Raw genomic sequence first — 22,915 nt, 5'->3', positions numbered from 1 at the left:
CAGGTGTCTACTTAACACAGTTTCCTAGTTAACATAGTTTCTAACTGTGCAGTAGACACCCATTTCATGGTTAACCTGTCCACTGAAAAAGTCACTAAGGAATTCAATTCAATCTCTTTCCGGGATGAATGGATTTCAAATTCTTAGGGTCAATGAAGAAAAACATAGTTATTTGTGAGCAACTCTGTAACTGGGAAGAAATCAAATAAATGGTATTCCCCAATCTAGAACTGCATAATTAAGCCAAAGAAAAACTTAAATCTCAGATGATTATCTTTGTTAACAGCATGCACTGGATATTCATATTGATCTGCAACCATTTCACCACTGAGACAAACACGTACACACACACACACTCGATGCTGGTGTCTGCCCAGTGCTGACTGCAGTTTTCTGTTTTTAGATGGATGCCTCCCACATGCTCCCCCCGCTCCACTTGCCACCATACTCCTGGCCATTTCACCACCCAACACTGCACCACTGTTTAAAAAGGCGCAGCAGTGCAGGCCGAAAAATGTCTTTCCACAAAATTAATGTGCACGAAGTTTGCATACCCTACAAATAAATGCAGTGATCTCATCCAACAGCTTTCACAGTCAGCTGTTTAGAGTTGGTAAACCATTTGGGCAAGGATAAACAAAGAGCCACAATTACTAGGACAATGGTGGGATCTACAATTGACTATTGTATCTCTTTACGTTTAAGCACATCTAAATCCAATAATTAAAAACTACAGGTTTCACAGAATACCATTGTTGCAGTACTAATGGACAATCCACCCAGATATTACATTAGCACATCAAGGAAACACCTGCAGTGGCTCCCTGCAAATGAGCAAATTCACTTTAAATCCCTTATACTGCTACATAAATCGATACGTGTGCTGTATAGCTATTTAAGCCATGTTCTTTAAACATGTTATTTTAGCAACTAGGCCTGCCGTTGTGCACTTTAGCCCAGTTACATTTTATCCAGCTTCATTTTTATTTAGGCACAGGCCACGTTTGAGGTGCTGTTTTATTTTCTTTATCTAGTTGCTCTTTCGCCTAGGAAAGCATTGCATTTCTAGCATGACATTCTTTTCACTTTGTGCTTTCCTCAAGGCTGCAGCCCGATAGAGTTGCTGGCAAAGCAGTACACTGTGTCTCTAACATTCACAGAAACATACACATCCTTATGTGGGGACATTTTCTCAGAATATTAGCTGTTTTTTTTATAAAAACACTTCTCGGTCCCATACAGGTTAGAGGGAGATTCCAGCTGCATGACCACAACTGCATGCAGATTGCCTTCACTACAGCTGCTTGGGTAGACTACCAGATCCCTGGCCTACATGGGAATGGTGTCTTACTTGGCAACAGGCTTCATTGCTCAGGTATGGGGGATGATGTCTTCAAGGTTTCCCACAATTCAGGTGATTCTGCCGCCCGAATCTAGAAGCCTCATTAGGCTAATGAGAGACTATGCATCATGGCGTCACCAGCGTTTGCTCAGGCACTAATTTTTGTATTCTCCTGAGTATCTCTGTCTCACTATGTGCTAAAGGCACCTCAATATTATATACGGAGACGTCCGTGGTATTGAGGATTTCCTTCTCAGCTGGGTAGGTAGTACCTACCCAACGCTGTAGGTTGTTCAAGCTTGAACCTTAAAAGGATCAATCCTCATTTGGTGTCCTTATCTCTGAACAAATACCTTTACCATTACCATGGCAAACCCAACAACAAGTAGCAACTGCAGTAAATATGCGACAACCCCTCACTGCTCATTTATTAGCAAATGGCCTCACAGGCCAGGGGATCCAGTAACATTTGTAGTGGAGGCTCATCCAGCCTACAGGACAGAAATATTTTATTCTTGGGTCACTTTTCCAGCAGTTGATGGGAACACTATTACATTTCATCACTACACACCTGCACAATACAGAGCTTATGCATACTTGGCGATATCTTTATCTTATCAAGACCATAATAACTGTCTTGATGGCGCCCTACCACATACAATATTAGACGTTAGTTTAGGTCCTCTGAGCAATGATGGTCCTACCTAGCCTTTATTGGTCACACATACACCACATCCTGATGCAGCAACCTTGGGGGCCGCTGAGATTCGCCACTTATATGCTGAGCTTATGGCAATATATAGACTGTTAGTACATTTTGTAATGCAGACATTAAATACTAACCCAGCTCATCCAGTCACACCGGGCATTAACCCTGCAACTGTACATTCGATAATGAGTAAGGTACTGGCCAAACGGGAGGAAATTCAGTTTTGGTTAGCTCAAAAAATTATTGCGCTGGAAGCAGTTTTCCTCCATACGGGTCCTCAGGATAAACATAGAATTCTCAATATGTGCTTGTCATTTGGGATGGTTCCCACAGTAGATAACTACAATACTTGGGACACGGTATTTGCCGCATTCTATACTACCGCACGAGGTACACTGACACTTGCAAATCTTCCGAAGTGTTAAAACAAATTCAAGATGAATAAGGGGCTGCCCCAGCCCTGGACTTAGGGATGCAATTAATGGCAATTTTGCCACTGTATCTTCAATTACAATAAGTAATCTTAAAGGGGAAGCAGTTGCACTAGAAGTGCGTTTGTGGCTCCAGGACGTTCCTGTACAGGATCAAGAATGCTTGCTGCCAAAGACTATCGCTGAGACCTACTCTAGTATTGGTCGAGATAGTCTGGGCCCGATTATCTGAAAAACAGGCTGCAGAACTATCAACCAGTCAGAGACCTGCATTGTTAAGCTAGAACTGTTAAGCTCCACATAGTGTCAAAAGATGACAAGAAGGGGCAAAAAACAAACTAGTTGTCACACTCAGGATTCGATATCCTCAGCTTTTATATAGAATGCATACTCACATTAATATATCAGTATATAATGCCTATTCACCTGCCTAAGGGTGTAGCTGTTTCTGGTCAACGCCAAATACAGATATGCAGCTGCTGTAAGTTACAGCAGAGTTTCATTAGCCCTCATATTTTGATGGTTCAGGTTAATTTCCTTTTAATGCAACATCTCTTTTCCGATCAGATGACGCATAAACTGTTTACTTGGAGGTCTACCACCTTGAAGATGGAAAGTGTTGCTCTGACTAAGAAGAAATTCTGCCTTCCTTTAAAGTGGTTGAGAACTCCAGTTAAACGGGAACGCGTGGATGGCTTCGAACTATGTAGGTACGAAATCATGATTAATTGCAGCTGCTACAGGAAAATTCAGTGCTTAAAACTTTGATATCCGTGGTTGAATACAATGGTGCACACACCTCCCTGTTGGTCACATGACTAACCTCTGCCCTCGTGCACAGTGTATAGCTGCTTAAGCATATGCAACTGTAATAAGGTATTGTAGGGCTACCGTAGGGTATTTACGGAGGACTCTATGGTTTCAAAGAGAAGGGAAAACATTTTATCAATATGTTCCAGCAGAACATCATATAAATGAGGGCAGTGGTACAGCAGATGAGGCCAGAGTAGAGCAAACCTTTCTGATAGACTGGTATCTCGAGTAGCAGTGCTGTTTCGCACAACGGTGGCACAGTAGTCATATGATCAGAGGGCCATCTGACACCTAGAAGCTTACAATATAGTGCTCCACGGAAAGCAGCATCTCTCTTAAGACTGGCCAAACATCTTAAATGCACAGTCTTATTTCGGCTGGTGGCTGGGATGCAGCTGCTTTCCTATTATTTCACAACTCTCAAGTACTGATGCTAGTAAAAATGAATAAATATGAGCTAGCTGCTTCAACATTGTGCTTCCTATCATGATAGCAAAAACCATCTCCTTGCTTGATGCACCAGAAATTCCAATAGTAATGAAAACTACTGTACATTGATGAGATCCTGAATGAAAAGGTTACAGCAATGAAAAGAAGAATAGAAACCAGGTCCTGCTTGGTCATGATCCTACCATAATTAGCATATCTGTTCACAAGCCTGCTTTAATGTTCATTTTGTAATAGTCCAACTTTAGTTACGACATGTATTACTATTAATGTATTACTATAAAAATTGTAGACTATAAAAAAATGCCAACAGGGTGCCTAAAAGCTACGATGTATGCTGAATAAAAATGGTGCACGGCATATTTAGAGAACATGGGGCCAAATTATGAATCTGTTTTTTTACACACAGATGTCATTTAAGTGTGCAGAAGACTGAACTTGGATCACTAGTTCCACATTCTAATTTAGAGAATCATGGGCTCTAGGTTTTACGAGTGTGAATTCCACTGTCTACAACAGACTATGATGCTAGCATGGGGATTGTACATTAACGTAAGAGTAGTGTCCTGGGAGAGCGAACATGGGTCTTTCCAGTGACGGGACATGGGATCAAGAATCTAATCATTTGAATACTTACGGTGTTAAAACTTTGTAGGTACACACAATTTGCACAGCGATTCCGGCCTATGAACATATGTGAATGCACTAATGCGAAAGGTAGGCTTAAGAGTTATCACAAAAAGGAAAAAGATAAACAATCTCACATTTCATGGGGGTCCAGCAAAAAGAAAAATGTTACACAGGCAAAAGTATGCACCAATACTTTCTCTTTCAATATGGACACCTTTGGACAGCCCTCAGGAGTAGGTATACGTCAATATGAATGGAAACCTATAATTGGTCTGTACTTCCACTAATGCTCAAGGTAATTCATAATCTCGTGATTTCTGACTTTTTAACGATCCTCTTGTACATGAGGAATGACATTGCTTTTAAATTAGAAATATGCACAATGAAAAAATGTGAAAAGTGCTATACCTTAGTCCATCCAGGAAACTGAATGAAGGTGTCTTGGGGTAAGTCTGGGATGCCACTTGGTATTGTAAAGCTACCTTGATAGAAGGCGGGCACAGAATAGTTTGAAGAACTGTCATCGAGAGTATGTGGAATGAGTCTATGGATGACGGCACTGTCAATATTCAACGGGTAGATCATCCAGTTTATGAGCACGTCTTGACCAAGGGTTATGTTTGTGAGAATACCCTGCGATTCAAGAAACCACAACACATAAATTATGATTCTTTGTCCTGGAAATCCTCCCACCCACAAAAAACATTTAAGAAACTGTTGAAATTAGTTTGTATGTCACCATGGTATAGTATTGTCTGAGAAGAACAAGAAATACGAAAAGGGTTTTTATCACATACATCAGGCAGCTTTAACATATTTGTATAAAAAAGCATGTTTAATCGTGAAATTCTAAATAATGAGATGCTGTGTCAGTACTTATACACACAGTTCTAACAGCACTAAAAGCCTCTCTAATTAGCAAGAAAGTACCACTTTTGGATCCTTTTAGTAATTTGGGGTGCATTTTTTGCCCAATTAAAAAACATTTTTCATCTTTCTCCAGAGCTGGATTTTCCACCACATCTGACTTACTTTCAAGTATCGTATCAGTGAAATCAAAAGAAACAATATTCGTCATGAAATGTTAAAGTTTATGTGATATTGGTCTCATAAAAGCAATGGTCAACAGTTCTTCCATAGAATCCCGAATGAAAACGGAAACAATTTCAACCTGAATACCTAAACATAAACTTCCAGACCAGCAAGATATGAAAGAGTAGCATATTGTTATTTATATTTCTATTGTGCACTTTTACCATTGTTATGTATAGTAAAACTCTACCAAGCTGCTGAGGTATCATCCAGGTTAGCAGGCATGTCCATTGCAGGCATAAGGCAGAGAGCGCTGTCGGGTGTAGTAATAGCTGGGCAATGGAAAACTGAGTTTGTATTGGATTAAGGTTATAAGAACTGTATTCTTTCGTATGATAGTGTGTGGTGTTTCCTGGTACAGAGTGCTGTGCTGGTTACAGTGATACTCACTCATCTGGCGTAGATATGGTGCATTTGGCATGTCTGGAATATTCTGTCTAACATGCTCTCTCCACATACGCCATTTGACAGACGCATGCTGTTTTGAGTTTAGTAATACTGTGGATAGGTGGGTGCAGTGTTCCTGTCTATTGTGCACCAAGGACAGTTTGTGCAGAAGAAGCAGAAGGTAAATACAGAGGACTGCCATAGCTTCTGTAATGATTTGACAGTATGTATTGTACAATGATAGGTGTGGAATACAGTTATACAATTATAGTTATGCTTTGTACATGTCCATCTGCTTCACGTGAGAAGGTGGCAGAGGAGGGATGATTTTTGTAGACCACAAATTCAACTGCTCCGATGTATTTTTTGCTGGTACAGGAACTGTGGATGATGGCAGCAGCAGAGGTTCTTGTCCAAAGACCTTGGAGGGCTAACCAGAGAAATTGCTCAGGGAGTCACCTTTGAACTCACACAGACATCAGGAAATGAGATACACTGAGATGTGGGACTGAGTTAGAGACCTACCTTACACTGTGAGAATTTAGGTCTTGCCTACAGATAGAGTTTAGCTGTCTGTTGTCGAAGATGTATTTCCTTTGGAAGGATTTTTTGCCAATCTCATTTGCTTGCTTCTTATTTATTGGCTTTCCTTCTAGCTGTGGTACAGCAAGGGCTTAATTATGCTTATTGTTTCCGGTGCAGAGCACCTGCACCTATGTTTGAGGGCCGTCACTTATTTTTATGGCTCAAGCATTTACTGTGAGCAAAAGATACATATGGGAAAGACGGAGGAAGCAAAAAACAAAAAAGCACCACAAAGGGATAAAGCAGAAAGTTGCAAGAGTGAGCTGAAGGGGCAGGGAGTGGCTGTAAATGGATTAAAGAGGCCCAAGATGGCTTCAGGATTACTCTGTCTCAGTATTCCGTGCTCGCACATTTAATTGCAGCAGCTGCATGTTTAAGAGCAGGGCTTTGGGCACCGGCACGTTTTAATTTACAATTAAACACTGGGTTGACCCTCCCCTGGAGCAAACATTTTTACCAACCATTTGGTTACATAACTTGTATCCTTCTAATGCTTGCATTCAAGAAACTGCTTTTCTTTTATTTTCAGCACTCATGGGAGTGCATGTGTTTTCTTGCTTGCTCCCTCATATGCTGCTTCCCCCCTCATACCTCTAACACCTCCATGCTTTTTGTATAGCTCTAACTTCCCTGCCGTCTGTTGCCTCCCCACCTTTCTCGCCTTTTTATATTTAACTCCTCCAAACAAACCCCTCCATTGCTCTTCCATTCCAACCACTCCCAGTTGCTCTCCTGTGCTATGCTGACTGCTCCCTCACATCCATTCCTAAGAATTAATTGATTTTTTGCCCATGCTCTTCAGCATTGCAATACACCATTTTTCTCTGCCAGTGCTTAACAGCTTCGGCAAAGAGCATTGCTAAAGCCAAAAGGCAAGACAAATTGGCTTTGCCAATGCTTGTTAAAGAAAATAGTGTAAAAGGACTGATGTCTTGCAGGTCTGTATGTAGGCCCTCAATATTCTAACACAAGCTAATCTCTAAAAGGGTTTAAAATCATAAACATTTACATACGTTTTAAACAGGTAGATACATGTGTGGAACACATTTAGTTCTTCCGTGCTGTCTTTGTTGTATACTAGCAACGGTGGCTGAAAATGGAGAAACATAATTTTGTAAAGTCGGACAAACTTCCTTAAAATTCTCATGAGACAATGTTTGCTTAGCTGAGATGTGGTAACTGACAAGTTCTAAATTACTGTGTTATCTGATCAAAGAGTAAAACCACACTGCATGCATGTTATGTAGTTTTCAACACTGTGGGCATCACAAAGATAAATTACACTTTTGATTGAGATTACTACTTTTTGGCTATTCACATAATCCGAGTGTAAATTAAAATTTTGTAGTAAAATTACACTCAAATTTTGTGATGTCAAAAATGAGTAATTTTCCTCAAAAGTGTATAGCCACCATGCCCTTCAATTTGGTGGAGACATGTAAATTACACTTTTGGAGTACATTTATACTCCGATTTTGCGAATAATCATAAAGTAGTAACTTTGAGTAGACTCAAATATGAAAGTTACTCAAAAGTGTAAATTACCTTTGTGAATCAGGCCCAGTGAGTTTTAGCACTGAATCGAAAGTTGGTAAAGAATGTTGGATGCAGTCCCTTGAATACAGGGTCCCAAAGCTAAACTGTGTGAAGAAATGTAATCTGTTAAACAGGCCTGATATGAATATTGCAGTTTTCACTATTCATCTCTTTACTTTTAGTTGTTGGACCATCTGGCCTGGAACTTATGTCAAAAATCAAGAGCATCCATAGTTGTGGACTAAGTTTCTGGTGTAAGATGGAAGAATGACAAGAGGGGAAGGAATAGGGAGACTATCTCCAAAGAAAGAGCTTTGGGGCCATGTAACAGCATCACACGAAATACACAATACGGATGGCAGGGCAAACACACAGCAGGACAGAGCATTGTAGATTCAAGAGCAGTGTGGCAGTATCATGGGGTAATATCTGGCACACCTGGAATGATATGGGGAAACAATGACCTGGAGGTAAAAGATTATTCACAAGTACAAAATAGAAGAGGTGGGAGAGAAGGTGTAACTAATAAGGGAGCATCAGAGGAGGAGAGAGGCACCACGGAGTGGGCATCAGTGATATGCAACATGAGGAGTCAGGAGAGAGGAGATATGTAGGTTTACAGAGTGAAGATTAGAGACAGATGACTAACATAGCGTGGAGTGTCATGTTCAAAAGAGGCTGTCAAGGCTAGGAAAGCCATGCATTGACTGTTCCGGCTGTGAACCATGCTCACATGATACCTGTGTCCAATTCAAAAAGGCACACCTTGGAGCATTACCACCAAAGGGGGCCATTCACATTTGGATTGCCACAGGAAGTAAAGAGATCCACAATGACAAAGCTAGAAGTGGAAACCGTAGCTGGAGCCATGAGGAGACATCTGGGAAAAAGAAGGCATAATAAGGACAATTAGGGGGAATAGGCAAGAGGGAAAGCGTGGCTACGAGGGAGCAGGTGTAAGATTATTGTAGTTAATCCATCTCATTGATGCAACTGTACCATTTTATCTGACATTTTGACCACTGAGGCCACTGATTCCAAACTGGATGTGCTATAATCTAAATTGGCATATTTTGCACTTTGGTAAATCAATAGTAAATGCAAACAAAGTTTAACAATAAATTTATAGCCTTCCAAATCCCCTTCCCCTGTCCATCTTTTTGTTATTTCCTTTTACTTTATACCCCTGGGTCTCCAGTGTTATTTCTGCATCTGTGAGTTACTCATTTTCAACTAAAGTGTCTCTGTATATGTTAGGCTTTATCTGGGCCTGGGGATGGCAGCATGGTGGCATACATTCACATCATGAGGCACTTAAATGAGGAAATGATAAAAGAGTGGTAATCTTACTAGAAATCTTAATTTGCTGGTCCATTACAGTCTTTGTAGATCATGTTCTGCAAAGGCTGCTATTCTCATAGGTTAGCAGCTTTGAAATAGGTCAGTGAATGAATTCTTATTTCCAATTTAGTTGTTTTTTCCAGCATAACGGAGTTCAGGAAAATAACTGCTAAACCTTTAGAGGGCATCTCCTTTCATTTTTCCAGACATTGTAGCAAACCTAACATTGCATTTGCCAATACTCATGTGCCCTTTTAATTGTTAGTGCCACTGCAACCCTTAATTTGCCAATAATAATGTTCACCCAACCAGTAAATCAGAACAACGATGCTGAATCCTTTTTTGTATTTTGTAGGGCAGGTGTGCATTTTTGCAATAAGTAATCACAACAGGGACCCAAAAGCCTGCAAGAGACTGGAAGCTAAACTCTCCCTACTCACTAATTTAAGATGCTTCAGTTTAATAAACACTGAATACCACACAACAGTAACACCTAATAGTCATTAAACAAAAAAAGAAAACAATGATGTGGTGTTTAGGGTAGGGCTTGTGTCCTGGCCTCTAGCTGATGACCAGAGCATTAACATGTTTGTGTTTAAGCTAGGAGGCCTCCTATGATAATAGGGAATTTAGGTTTGTGGTGTACTATTGTATAGTCAAGGTAATGGACAGAACATACTCAACACAAAACTGAATGTTTCCTAAACCTTAATGTAAGATAATATAATGATACATTTTACAGTATGAGACATTTGGGGCCAGATATAGGTAGATTCTGAATTGCGACCCGCAAATTGCGAGTCAGAGCAACTCGCAATTTGCGAGTCACAATTCAGAATGTAGGATGGTGTCCCTGACACCATCTGCGACTCGCAAGGAGGCCGCAAAGGCCCACCTCATTAACATTAATGAGGTGGGCCGCAGTTTGCGACCCCCTTGCGAGTGGCGGCATTCACAGGGATGGTGGCCTGCTGTGGACAGCAGACCACCATGTCTGTGACTGCTTTTTAATAAAGCAGGGTTTTTATTTTTTTTGGTAATGCAGCCCGTTTTCCTTAAAGGAAAACGAGATGCATTACAAAAACGAAAAATGAAAAGTTTTCGTTTAATTTTTTCAGAGCAGGCAGTGGTCCACAGGACCACTGCCTGCTCTGAAAAAATGTTTGCAGTGCCATTCACAACGGGGAAGGGGTCCCGTGGGGACCCCTTCCGTTTTTCGAATGGGTTACCACCCATTTCAAAAGGGTGCAAACTGCGATTGGTTTGCGACCACGTTTGCGGTCACAAAGCAATCTGGCATTGCACTGCGACTCGCAATTAGGAAGGGGACTCCCCTTCCTAATTGTGACTCTCAAACCGATTTTGCGATTCGGTAACCATGTTACCGAATCACAAAAAGTTTTTTGTGCATTGCAAAGTGCAGTTTGCACGTCACAAACAGCTAAATTCGTTGTTTGCGACGTGTACTCTGTTTTCTACATGTGGCCCCAACTGTATTATTTCGTAATTAACCATATGTCCATCCTTTGAATTGCTATGCAAAATGTGATAGGAAAGATACTTTTAAATGTGGAGGAATAGTTCACAACTGAAAATATAATTCTGAAGGATATTTATGCTAGTTGTACCTTGAAATCATTATTAAACCGGCCAAAGTTGACTCTGCCCATGCTTTCCACCAGAAGATCAAGATTAGTACCAGCTTTTCCAGTAATATTGATAGAAATACACTTGTTTCTTTCAAGCACTCCCTGAGGAACCTATGCAAGAAATAAAAAAGGATTATTTTTTTACAATGATCTACTCACTACTGTGAATGAAGGACAAGCTAATTAGTTATTTAAATATATCTATATTGATGTGCTCAACACAGAGGCTACAAGAGTAATGAAATAATCGAAGCAAATACACAAAGAAAAAAAAAATAGTGGGTGGAAACAATGCAATATTTTTACATTACATTGTTTCTGCATTACAAGATGTAACTATAAAACATAAAGTTACATTTTAATTTAAATTCAATTTTCTTTCCATGATGTCCATTAAAATAATACAGTAAATATACAATGAACAGTTTCAGTTCAGAAGGTAGTACCAACAACAAACAGTGGGATATCCCTAATTCAATTTTCTAATTAGACAAATTGCTCTTTTTGCATGCCAACTGGCTTATGCCACTTGCTTAATGGATCACTCTTTGATTGTGTTATTTCTTAGCACCTTGCCCATCCAACATTAACAACATGACATTTAATTTAATTTTTGGCAGGTTAACCACAGAATCACATAACTAGTTGTTCCACATAGGATCACACAACATTATTTAGCAAAATATCTCTTGCAAATGAGTAAACATTATTAAACAGGAAACATCTACTATATACATGTTGGAAATACATAGAAAATGAAAGAGGAAAGAGTTAGATGTGCCTAATTCTGACTGGAAACATGTTGCAGTTCTTACGGAACACTAACAATATCAACTGATTTTCCATTCATATTTATTAATCCCTCCGACAGGAGACGTAGAAGCAGAACAGTTAATTTCAGTAACAAATATAAACTCCTTAGTTATTCTATATGTTTTCCCCTGGACTTCTGGATTGCATAATCAGGATTTTGTAGCCTTATGAAAGAGTTTTCCTATGAAACTCATTCCAGTATCGAATTAGATCTTTCCACTCAAATACAAGATGAGATGAGAGTCACTCCTAGTGTAATATCCTTAGATGGATGTGAATAACAGGGAGGGCCTGGATTTTGTGGCCTATTCCTGCAGATATCCCCCTAATTTCAGACATATTCCTCTGTATGGATGATCCCTCCGTGCACCATGTTATTATGAGTTGTTTTGACCTGATAGAGAACAACATGCAGGACCAAAATTTTTAGAGCCTATTCTTAACATGTTTTTCTAACTCCAGACACATTTCCTTGTACATATTCCACCTGCTTTCAATGGGGTGCTCTCACACAAAAATGGGGGACACTGGGTAAAAATTCATACCCAGTAAAACCTTTAATCGGGTAGGGCAGTATTCCTCAAAGAGATATAACTCCACCCATCATGTAATCAGGCCCACACTGTTTAGCCATTACAGGGAGTCTAGTGCTTTTCAACCTCAAGAAGACCAAATCGCCACATAAACCTCTGTAATTGATTTCAATCTAGACCATCACTTTCAGCTCCATAAACCAGGTGGGGGGTTCTGGAAAAAACAGCACATATTGTTTCGTGTTTTGTAATTTGGAGCATCTCCGTCAATCTACCTGAAATTATATCCTATTCTTACATTAGCGGGACAAAAGGGGGAAAAAGTAATGACGGTTGGTGACAGTTGGTGACAGTTATGTTAGTGAGAGAGTGTAGATTTATATAACCTATATTAGAGTAGAATATCTATATTAATGTGTGACGATGTTGCATAGAAAATGACAATAATAGTGACTTTGCTTAAACGTGCATTTGAATTATGACTATAATGTGTGTGGCAACCAATGTATATGCAAACTAATAAATAGAATCATTAATGCTATGGTTATTCGAGTTATATTAACAATTACAATATTGCATTTATATTAAAAACCTTATAGGCCTTAAGTTAGCGTGAGCTGCAGTTTAGCTGACTGGCTCTCATATTAAAAGCATTTTCTGTTTTTCAGTGTGCTGACTCGCAAAGGGCCATGACCCTGCAAATGTTCTTTTTCTTCCAACTTGGTAGATGCATGTATCTTTGTAATTCCGTTCCCATCCGCATGCTTGCTGCTTTAGTATAAGTTTTATGTACAAAATTGAAACAAATGTAGATTAATGTAATGTACAAGGACGTTTAAACCATGGACAAAGGAACTCATGACCCGAGGAAACATGCCAAGTGATGAAATACCCCCCGGATGTGCCACCTCCGAAGACGTCAATTATGAAGACCAATCAAAGTGTTATGAATTATCGTGGGGTGGCAATTGGGATTACCTAATGTTTAATTTGATAGGTTAAAGATAGTGGGGTATAGTAAATGACCAATAGCATTTTGGGGGAAGGCATTACGAAAAAGGGATAAAAACCCATGTCACAGAAGGGTCGAGAGAATTAGGTAGGGAATGCTATTGATTTTATCCAGAAACTCTGTCACTCTGTTTGATGACTTTGTGACTTATTAAAACCATCCTCACCCATAGACTGCCCTCTACGCTTCTCCTCCTTATGAGGGAAGTGTCCCGTGTCCTTTAGTCGAGTTTAGACTGATGGCGTTTGACCGCTGTCCTGAAGACGAAGATTGATCCTGTGCGCTGACCCGATCCTTGGAGGGTAATTATGACAATACAATTTGTAATTTGTCTGTTTGCTTTTCCTTTCTAGGTACCAACTGCTCATTTTGTTAGAAACCATAGTTAGATGTTTTTCCAAATTGGTGTTCTAAATTGTTTAGCATGAAGTCCAACATGCTGATGCTAATCTGTGGTTAGGATAGGAGTTCACTTCGACTGACGCACCTAGACAAATGACTGACATTACGCTATGCTGAGCTGAGACGTATATAATATTCGTTGTATTCTAATCTATGTTCACGCCGTGCTATGTTCTTATGTTTGTGATTTTTGCATTAATGAAATCTTATCACAGTTGCCATATCGTGACTATGCTCCTATGTTTTCTGGTATTAAGATTAACTCTTCTGCTCGTAGATTGTAATCAACAGGGAATACAATTCATAAAATTCTATCAGAAGGTGTGGTTATTCATGGCTGAAAGGTCATGGTTGCGCCGGAAATTTGATCAATGATTTTGTCCAAAGTAAAGTGCATTGTGGTGATAAATATTGATGACATTATTGATATATTGCTTGACATATTGATCAGTTATCTCGTCCTACGGTGTCTCTCCACTGGGTCACAAGATTCATTGGCCTAAAACGAGTCCTAATGTGTAATAAATTAACATAGAAGGACGCGTTAACAGTTCTGGTAGCAGAGCAACGGTAGGCCCTTGGGGGCCCTAAGACGGAAAGTATTGTTTAATTTTTTTTTCTGTGATAATGCAAATTGGAGGTATGATGGGTTTCTAAGTTCACCATGACTTTCCCGGGATCTCGGAGCCTGCCCAAGTAAGTTGGGGATGTTCTCGGCACCATAATGTGTGGTTTAGATTTCTTGCGCTTGCTTAGCTCATGCCTTTTGCAGGTGATTGTAAAATTTGTGTGTATCTAGGCCAATTAAATGTTGTTTTGGTAGGAGTGGGCGTACTCCGCAGTATGAGAGTTGGGAAGTTGGCGTACTTCACATGAGTGTGGCGCTTGGTGCTCAAAATTATCCACGTGGTTGGTTGTTTTATGTACGGACCTGTCATGGTCTAAGACTCCGGAGTATGTTGACAAGTGTAGGAGACACTTGGATTTATGTTGTAATCTGTGCGGTTTAGTAGGTCAAATCGGGCGTGGTTGACAAGTCAAGTTTGAATTGAAATGTATGTGTGAAACCTTCGATGGAGATTTGGCAAAGTTCTAAAGTGCACTAGGATGAGCCATTGACATGTCAAGAGTAGAATTTACGGGTCGAATTCTGCTTGCGTATGCGGGACTTAGAAAGAGAAAGTATCGGCCGAGGCTTTAAGTGAAATCTCTGTAAAGTTCTGAAGCGTGGAGAAGTGTGGCTCAATGGTTAGAGCGGCAGACCCTGATGCAGAAATCTAGCCCGGGACCAGGGTTCAATTCCCGCCTCGGCGGGTCTTGGACTCAATTTCCTTGGACCTGATAATTCTCATCTCATGCCTAATCTAATTCATGGGTCCCACTCTGTAACTCTGGGCAATAGCTTGCTTAATCTCCACAACGGCCCCAACAGCGCTGGGATGCCTGGCTTCACCTTGGAGGTCGCCCAGGAGTGGGCACCTGACAGGTCAAAGCCAGGAGGGGTTCCACAGCGGTATGCGTACAGCACCTTGAGACCCTAACGGGTGAGTAGTGCGCTATACAAGTACAAAGTTTACAGTTTAAGCAAATGTGTTACCGTTCCTGTAGTAAACCGGCAGATTTGTATTGTTGTTAAAGGTGCTTGCAGTAATTTTGCATTAGTTGTGTGAATTCAGTGAAGAGCGGACGAGCCGCAAGACTTTGTCAGCTGCAGTGTGTATGAGAGTGACGTCAGTGGTGCCGCGCTGAGATAGGTCAGTTGTTGAGAAGGGTCGCGCACGGATTGGCTGCCGTCCGTGAGAGGCAATAGGTTGAGAAAGGTGGGTGAAGAGTGTCCTGGGAACTAAGTCACTTCTGATTAAATACAAATAAGAGAAAATTGCAAAAATGAATTTTGTCAAGGCGTTCAAAAGCGCTCTGAAAAGGAGACGCATAAATTGTAGCTACTGATGAGGAGCCTACACCACCCGAGGGTACTCCAGCTTATTTAGTTATGGAAGAAAAGGGTGTTTTATGGATGAAACAATGGCGCAAATTAACAGAAAAAGAGGGATGTCTAGCGTTCCCAGAACATGGGACATTCAATACGAGGGTCCTAGAAAACTGAAGGTGGATGTTAAGTACACAGAAACCACCTCCGAGACCAGCTCAATATGGGGCTTTAGCGATTTGGGATCTGATGGCTCTCAAACATAGACAAGAAAGGTTTCAGAGAAGACTGAGAAGGGCAGAAAAATCCTATGCTGAGGCTAGATGGGATAACAAGAGTAAAATGTGGAGAAGGGGAATTGTTGACGGACTAAAATTGTTCCCAGCAATAGCACAGGGAGAAGAAACCCAGGGAAAGAAAGCATCCTGTAAGACAGATAAAGACTCGAGCAATTCTAAAGAAAATAAAAGACCTTGGGACGAGGAAGATGATTCAGACGCTGAGGAATTTATGGACAGATTATTACATGATCGCCCGCCACCTTATGCGGTGAGCGACAGCGCTCCAAGCACTAGTGTGGATCCTGGGAACCAGACGCAGGACAAGGGAGTTGCTGATACGGTACAGACTACTGATACGGTTTTGATACAGAATGGTGTCAGTGTACCCACTGCTCCAGACATACCGATACAGTTGCAGCCTCCACCACAGATACAGAGAATCTACCCAGACGTTACAGTACTTGAGACTACTACAAATCTGATAATGCCGCTAGACCCGATATATACGAAATCAAAATTAGTGCAGATTGAGTCAACTCCGAGATTGCTGTCTCAACCACAGCCACAACTGATACCAGGGTACAACCCAGTAGCTGGTCCGCCATTAGTGCCTATCCTGGGTACTTTGGAACAGACCTATGGAGTTGCCGCTCCGAGAAGTCTGGGACCAGGTCAGACACCTGCCGCCATATCATTGCCGATTACTGTGGGTCCACCAGTGCCATTGTATGCCCAAGGCAAAACAGACGTATGTGACCAGGGAGTAATGACTCAAGATGCGATAAGAGGAGGGTGTATGGGAACTCCCCAGATAATGGCCCCAGGAGAACAAGCAGTTGAAAAGCCGAGGTCTTTAATAGACCTTAGCCTGGGAGGAGCACCAATAGAAGCAATGCGGCAAGCAGGGCTAGGGATTTTGACTCCACAGACAATGAGTACAAACACCTCACAGTCACCGATGATACATGCAGGGAGCATCTCACTACAGGGTTTCACAGTTCAACAGCTGAACGAATGGCTAGAAAAGACATATACTTCACAAAAGGCCGCAGTGACTACAGACGAACCAGAAAAGGAAAGGCAAGATGAGTACCTAAACTTCGTAAGGTTAGGTGCAGAAGCTGCTGAATTAGTGGAAGGTACAATGGAGGTTAATAGATTGGAGTCATACACAGAAGCAGAATTAAGATTCCTATGTCCTAAGATTACCAAAGAAGTGGGCAAGGTGCATCAGACTAGCGAACCTGGCAGATAAATATAATATTGATAACGAAAACACTAAGCACCTGAAAAGAAGTTACAGATTGGATTTTGACTCCAAAGACTTTGAGCACATGAGGTCTGCGGGAATGAAAGCACATTTGAAAGAATTGTTGCAAAGTGCGCAAGTTTGGGGTGCACTGGAAAAATGGTAAGGCAGATGGGCAAAGAAAAGAGATAAGGAAAAGGGTGACGGTCCAGGGTCTAATCAAGCCAAAGCCTCACCTGATGTGCAATCAGTAAAAATATTACCTATGAGAGAAACAGCTGGTGGTGCCTTAGTACATGTGCCATGGTCCAGAGGAGACATCCTATCTTTTACTAATGATTATCCTAGATTGAGGGAGAAGCCGATCGAGTGGTACCAACAGACAGACAGGTTTGTGAAACTTGCAAAGTGTCTTTGGGAAGACTTGAATACCTTTTTTGAGATCATTGTTCCGCCTGATTTGTGGCTTGAGTGCAAGAGAGGAGTAGATTGGCCGACGAAGGAGCCAGCAAGGGATAAGGTGACCGGGTCGCCCTCTGAAGAGGTGATAAAGTACTATCATAAGGTGATTGAGTTTTTGAAACAGAAGGTGTCGCCAAAGGTGACTGATTGGCAGAAGATCGACCGGACCTCTCAAGAGGTTAAGGAGTCAATACATGCTTACTATGAGAGATTGTTAAAGGCATTCAAACACTACAGTGGTACTGAGACTATTGAACCGAAAGACATGAACCACCTTGTGTTCAGATTCGTCGAAGGGTTGAGACCAGAAGTTAGCCAGATGATTAAGAATCATTTGATTTGTTGGCAAGCAAAGCCGATTGATTAGGTGTTGCAGTATGCGAAATACTGTAGTGATGAGATTGAGCTGAAGCAGAAGAAGCTGAAAGACAAAGTGATAGTGATGCAGATAAGGGCTGCACAGGCAGGAATACAGGGAAATGGAGTTCAACAGATGATACAGCAACAACCGCAAATGAATGGTGCGTTTCAGACACAACCGAGAGGTCGAGGCCGAGGGTTTGTGAATTGCGGTCCAGATTTTAATACTGTTGTGGTTCAAAAAGACGTACAAGGGGCAAAAAGGATGTCACCATGTCATGCGTGCGGGGGCGTGGGACACTGGAAACGGGAGTGCCCGAACATGGTGCAGGATGGTGTTGTTCAGCAAAGCGCTAATGTTGGTACATTATAGAATGTAAGAGGCCCAAAAATAAGACATCAAAACCCGAATTTTCAGAATAATCTGGTGCAAATGCAAGGGGCACAGCCCATGCAGCAGATGCAAATGCCGCGTTTTCAGCCAGCACAAATGCAACCAGTACAACAGCAGGTTCCCATGGTACCTAGACAGCAAATGCAGTTACCAATGGCTCCGATGGGACAGCAACAGGTGATGCTTCCTCAACAGGTCACAGGCCAGGTAATGAGTCAAAATGGTACAGTAAAATAGTTTCCATTGCGAGGTGAAAATGGTACGACTGGAGAGTGGTCAGATGATAGCTCAGACAGTGAAGAGTGCAGGCTTGCAGCATCCCTAGAGGTGGATCAAAGGGGTCCATATGTGGAGAGCAAGGTGATAGGTTACAAAGTCTTGTTTCTGGTTGACACCGGAGCTACACACTCTACCGTCAGAAGTGCAGAGGTTCCAAAACTACCACTTTCAGGGCATACCATAAGGGTAGTCGGAGTAGCAAACCAATATCTGACAAATCCGATTACAGATCCAGTGCAAGTTAAGATCGGAACTTTTCATGGGCTACATAGGTTTGTAGTCTGTGATTCGAGTCCGGTATCCCTACTGGGAAGGGACTTATTGTGCAAGGCAAAATGCTCGATTACCTGTTCTAATGATGGAATCGAAGTGCAGACAAATAGGGACGATGAAGGTCAGTTTTTAGAAGAAGACACAGGAACAACAAATAAGGATTACCCTTTAATTACCCTGTTCCCAATGCTTACCATGATTGATCTACCTGTCGAATTACAGGGAACGGTAACAGAGAAAGTGTGGGACCTGACAGGAAAGGAAGTGGGACTAATAAAAGGTGTGGAACCAGTTAGAGTCCAGGTAAAGCCAAATGCAGTGTTTCCTCAGGTGCCACAATATCACATGGCACAAGATGTTCTCATTGAAGTCTCACAAATATTTGCAGACTTTTTGAGAGAGGGAGTCCTGAAGGAAGTTTTGAGCAGTCCGTGTAACTCTCCCATAATGGGTTTAAAGAAGCCCTGTGGAAAGGTTCGAATTGTGCAGGATTTGAGAAAAATAAACGAGATTGTGGTAAAATGTTGCCCCATAGTGCCCAATCCAGCAGTGATCATGTTTCAGGTTCCATGTGATGCTGAGTGGTTCACCGTTATAGACCTGTCACAAGCTTTCTTTTCGATACCTCTTCATGAGGACAGCCAATTTTTGTTCAGTTTCAAATTCCTGGATAAGGTGTACAGTTGGTGCAGAATTCCACAAGGGTTTTCTGAATCACCGTCCATCTTTAACCAGATACTGAAAAAGGATTTAGAACCCTTAGTACTGCCTTTTAATTCAACTCTAGTGCAGTACATTGATGATTTGTTGATTGCATCTAAAACAAGGGACAACTGTAAATATGATGCAATTGCTTTGTTGAATCATTTGGGAAAGAGCGGACATAAGGTGACACCCAAGAAGCTGCAATACTGTCAGAAAGAGGTGAAATACCTAGGGCATCTGATTGAGAGAGGGTCCCGAAGAATATCAAAAGAAAGAATAACAGCCATTTTGCAAATGAACCCTCCAACAACAAAAAGAGATGTCAGGATGTTTTTGGGAATGGTGGGCTACTGTCGTCAGTGGATACCCAACTTCTCAATTATCTCGAAACCTTTGATAAGATTGACAGGAAAAGAAATCAAGGATGAGCCGTATACCATAGCTTTGTCCAAAGAGGAGCTTGAGTCATTTATGAAATTGAGAGAATGCATGTGCAGGGCACCAGCATTAGGCATGCCTGATTATAAGAAGCCTTTTCTACTGTTTTGTCATGAACGTGATGCCTGTTCTTTGTCTGTCTTGACACAGGTCCATGGAGATGCAAATCGCCCTGTAGCATATTTTTAAGCTACCTTGGACCCCGTCGCAGCAGCCTTACCGGGTTGTTTGCGCGCAGTTGCAGCAGTTGGTCAGAGCCTTACACAGTGTGAAGGCATAGTCATGGGATACCCCCTAACAGTAATGGTTCCACATTCAGTTGAAATTTTGTTGACTCGAACTAAAACTCAGCACATGACAAATGCTCGACTCATTAAGTACGAAACAATCATACTGAGGTTAGCAAATGTCTCGCTAAAGCGATGCACTGTATTGAACCCGGCAACATTACTTCCTGTTGAGAACGCTGAAATTAACAATGAGCAAGAGTTTGAACATGACTGTCTTGAAGTAACCAAATTATGTACCAAACCACGTCCAGATATTCAGGACACACAGTTAAAAGAAAATGACTGTATCATGTTTGTCGATGGGTCCTGTTTAAGAGATTCTGTTGGAACACTGAGAGCTGGTTACGCTGTATGTACCATAGCTGGTATCATTGAAGCTTCCTGGCTCGAGAGAGTGTTCTCCGCACAAGTGGCAGAATTAATTGCCCTTACGAAGGCATGCCACGCAGCTGTGAATCTGAGAGTCACTATTTATACTGATAGCAGATACGGATTTGGAATTGTGCATGATTTTGGCCAACTAGGGTCACAGAGGGGTTTTATGACCTCTTCTGGTTCTCCTGTGAAAAATGGTGAACAAATTAAGGATTTGTTACATGCGATTCAATTTCCTCTTGAAATTGCCGTGGTGAAATGCAATGCTCATGTTAAGTCACAATACTTTGTGTCCATGGGAAACGGTTATGCAGATCAAGTCGCAAGGTTTTGTGCATTGAACTGCATATCGTTCAAAGAACAGTGGGAATTGTTACCGCAAACTGACACTGACACATGTTTGAACCTTGCATTAAGGGTGGTTGATACTCTAGATGAGTTAAAAACCTTACAAAGTCGTGCAAGCAAAGAGGAAAAACGTTCCTGGCAAAGAATGCAATGTGTACAAAGGGCTGATGATTTGTGGGTTTCAGAGGAAGGAAAATTAGTCCTGCCAAACAGTCTTCTATCTCAGTTTGCCAGACTGTATCATGGACAGGCTCATCTCGGGAGGGATGCGGTGATTAGGTAATTTAAAATCGACTAGTTCAACCCAAAATTCAGACATGCTGCAGAAGTTGTTTGTCACAGGTGCATCATCTGTCAACAGATGAATGCTGGAAAGGGAACAGTGGTAACCTTGAGCCACATTGGGAGAGCTGGTGGTCCATTCAGCAAAATGCAAATGGACTTCATTGAAATGCCTGTTTGTGGAGGATTGACGTACGTATTGGTGATTGTGTGTGTTTTCAGTCAGTGGATTGAAGCCTACCCCACACGTAGAAATGACAGTCTCACAGTTGCAAAGTGGCTACTTAGGGAACGGATACCGAGGTTCGGGTTTCTGGTCTCTATAGAGTCAGATAGGGGCAGACATTTCGACAATGAGGTAATTAAACTCCTGTGTGCCGCACTCGACATCGAACAGAAGCTGCATTGTAGCTACTGCCCCGAAGAATCAGGCTGGTAGAGCAAATTAATGGTACTCTGAAATCGAGAATGGCAAAAATGTGCGCAGCTACCAATATGAAATGGCCAGATGCATTGCCCTTAGTGCTGATGTCAATGAGAAACACCCCTGACAAGAAAACTGGACTATCCCCCCATGAGATTGCCAGCAGTACCTGCAAATGCTCTAGTGAATATCACAGATGATATGGTGTTGGACTACTGCAAAGGTTTGGCTGATGTGGTTCGCTCTTTTTCTCACCAGGTGGAAGCTAACACATTGCCACCAATTGGAGATCCAGGCCACACCCTTCAAGCCGGTGACTGGGTGGTTGTCAAGAAGCACGTGAGAAAATCATGTCTGGAGCCACGTTGGAAAGGTCCGTATCAAGTAATCCTGACAACCACTACTGCTGTGAAGTGTGCTGGAGTTCCAAACTGGATACATGCCAGTCACACAAAGAAGGTAACGTGTCCTGTTGACGAGGAACTTGAAGCTTCCGGCACAACAGCTCAGGAAGAGAAGTCTCAGAATTAGAAAACAGTCAAGAAGGAACTGAGACTGCCGGAGGGCCCACTGAGAACAGCCTCGTCCCTCAAACAGTGAATGAGTTCGAGAGAGGTGACAGAGTGCCTATCTCAGTAGAGGCAGCAGGAGAACCAAATCAAGGAGAGGTTCTCCCAGAAGTAGACAGATACGGGTTAGAACTTGAACCCGGTACAGATCCAGAAGAAGAAGAAGAAGAAGAAGGAGAAATAATAGAAAAGGATCAGAGTGTGCCAGCATCTCCTGAGCCAGCTGCAGGTCCATCAAGCGAAAACACCATATCACAAGAGGAGGGTGCTGTCCAGCGTTCTGAAAAGACACATCAAAAGAAGACCCATAAGGGTGATAACTGGCCAGAGAAACCACTCTTCAGGATAAGAGACACACCAGATGAAACAACAACAGAGGAGAACGATACATCCCGAGTGGACGACCTATGTGAAGGAGAAAACCAAGGGGAACGAAGGCTGAAAAGAAAGAGAGTCGCAAACAGAAGGTATACAGGTCCTGAATGGGCGTATGCTACAACATCCGAGTGGCAACAAGAATTCCTAGCAATCTGT

At 41.8% G+C, this 22,915-nt stretch overlaps 1 protein-coding gene across 1 annotated transcript in view; it reads right to left on the bottom strand.

Moving 5' to 3' along the window:
• GLB1 (galactosidase beta 1) overlaps positions 1-22,915 on the bottom strand; it is a 193,322-nt gene that overhangs the window by 11,688 nt on the left and 158,719 nt on the right. Inside the window, exons 14-15 of the mRNA XM_069214293.1 lie at positions 10,942-11,073; positions 4,781-5,005 (exon numbers count right to left, since the gene is read on the bottom strand). Of these exons, the coding sequence (XP_069070394.1) occupies positions 4,781-5,005; positions 10,942-11,073 (357 nt within the window). The remainder of the gene's footprint in view (positions 1-4,780; positions 5,006-10,941; positions 11,074-22,915) is intronic.

The sequence above is a fragment of the Pleurodeles waltl genome, chromosome 2_1 (genome assembly GCF_031143425.1).
Source record: "Pleurodeles waltl isolate 20211129_DDA chromosome 2_1, aPleWal1.hap1.20221129, whole genome shotgun sequence".
In the NCBI taxonomy this organism is placed as follows: domain Eukaryota; kingdom Metazoa; phylum Chordata; class Amphibia; order Caudata; family Salamandridae; genus Pleurodeles; species Pleurodeles waltl.
The sequence above is the reverse complement of the archived record's forward strand: the minus strand, read 5'-3'. Positions and strand labels throughout refer to the sequence as shown.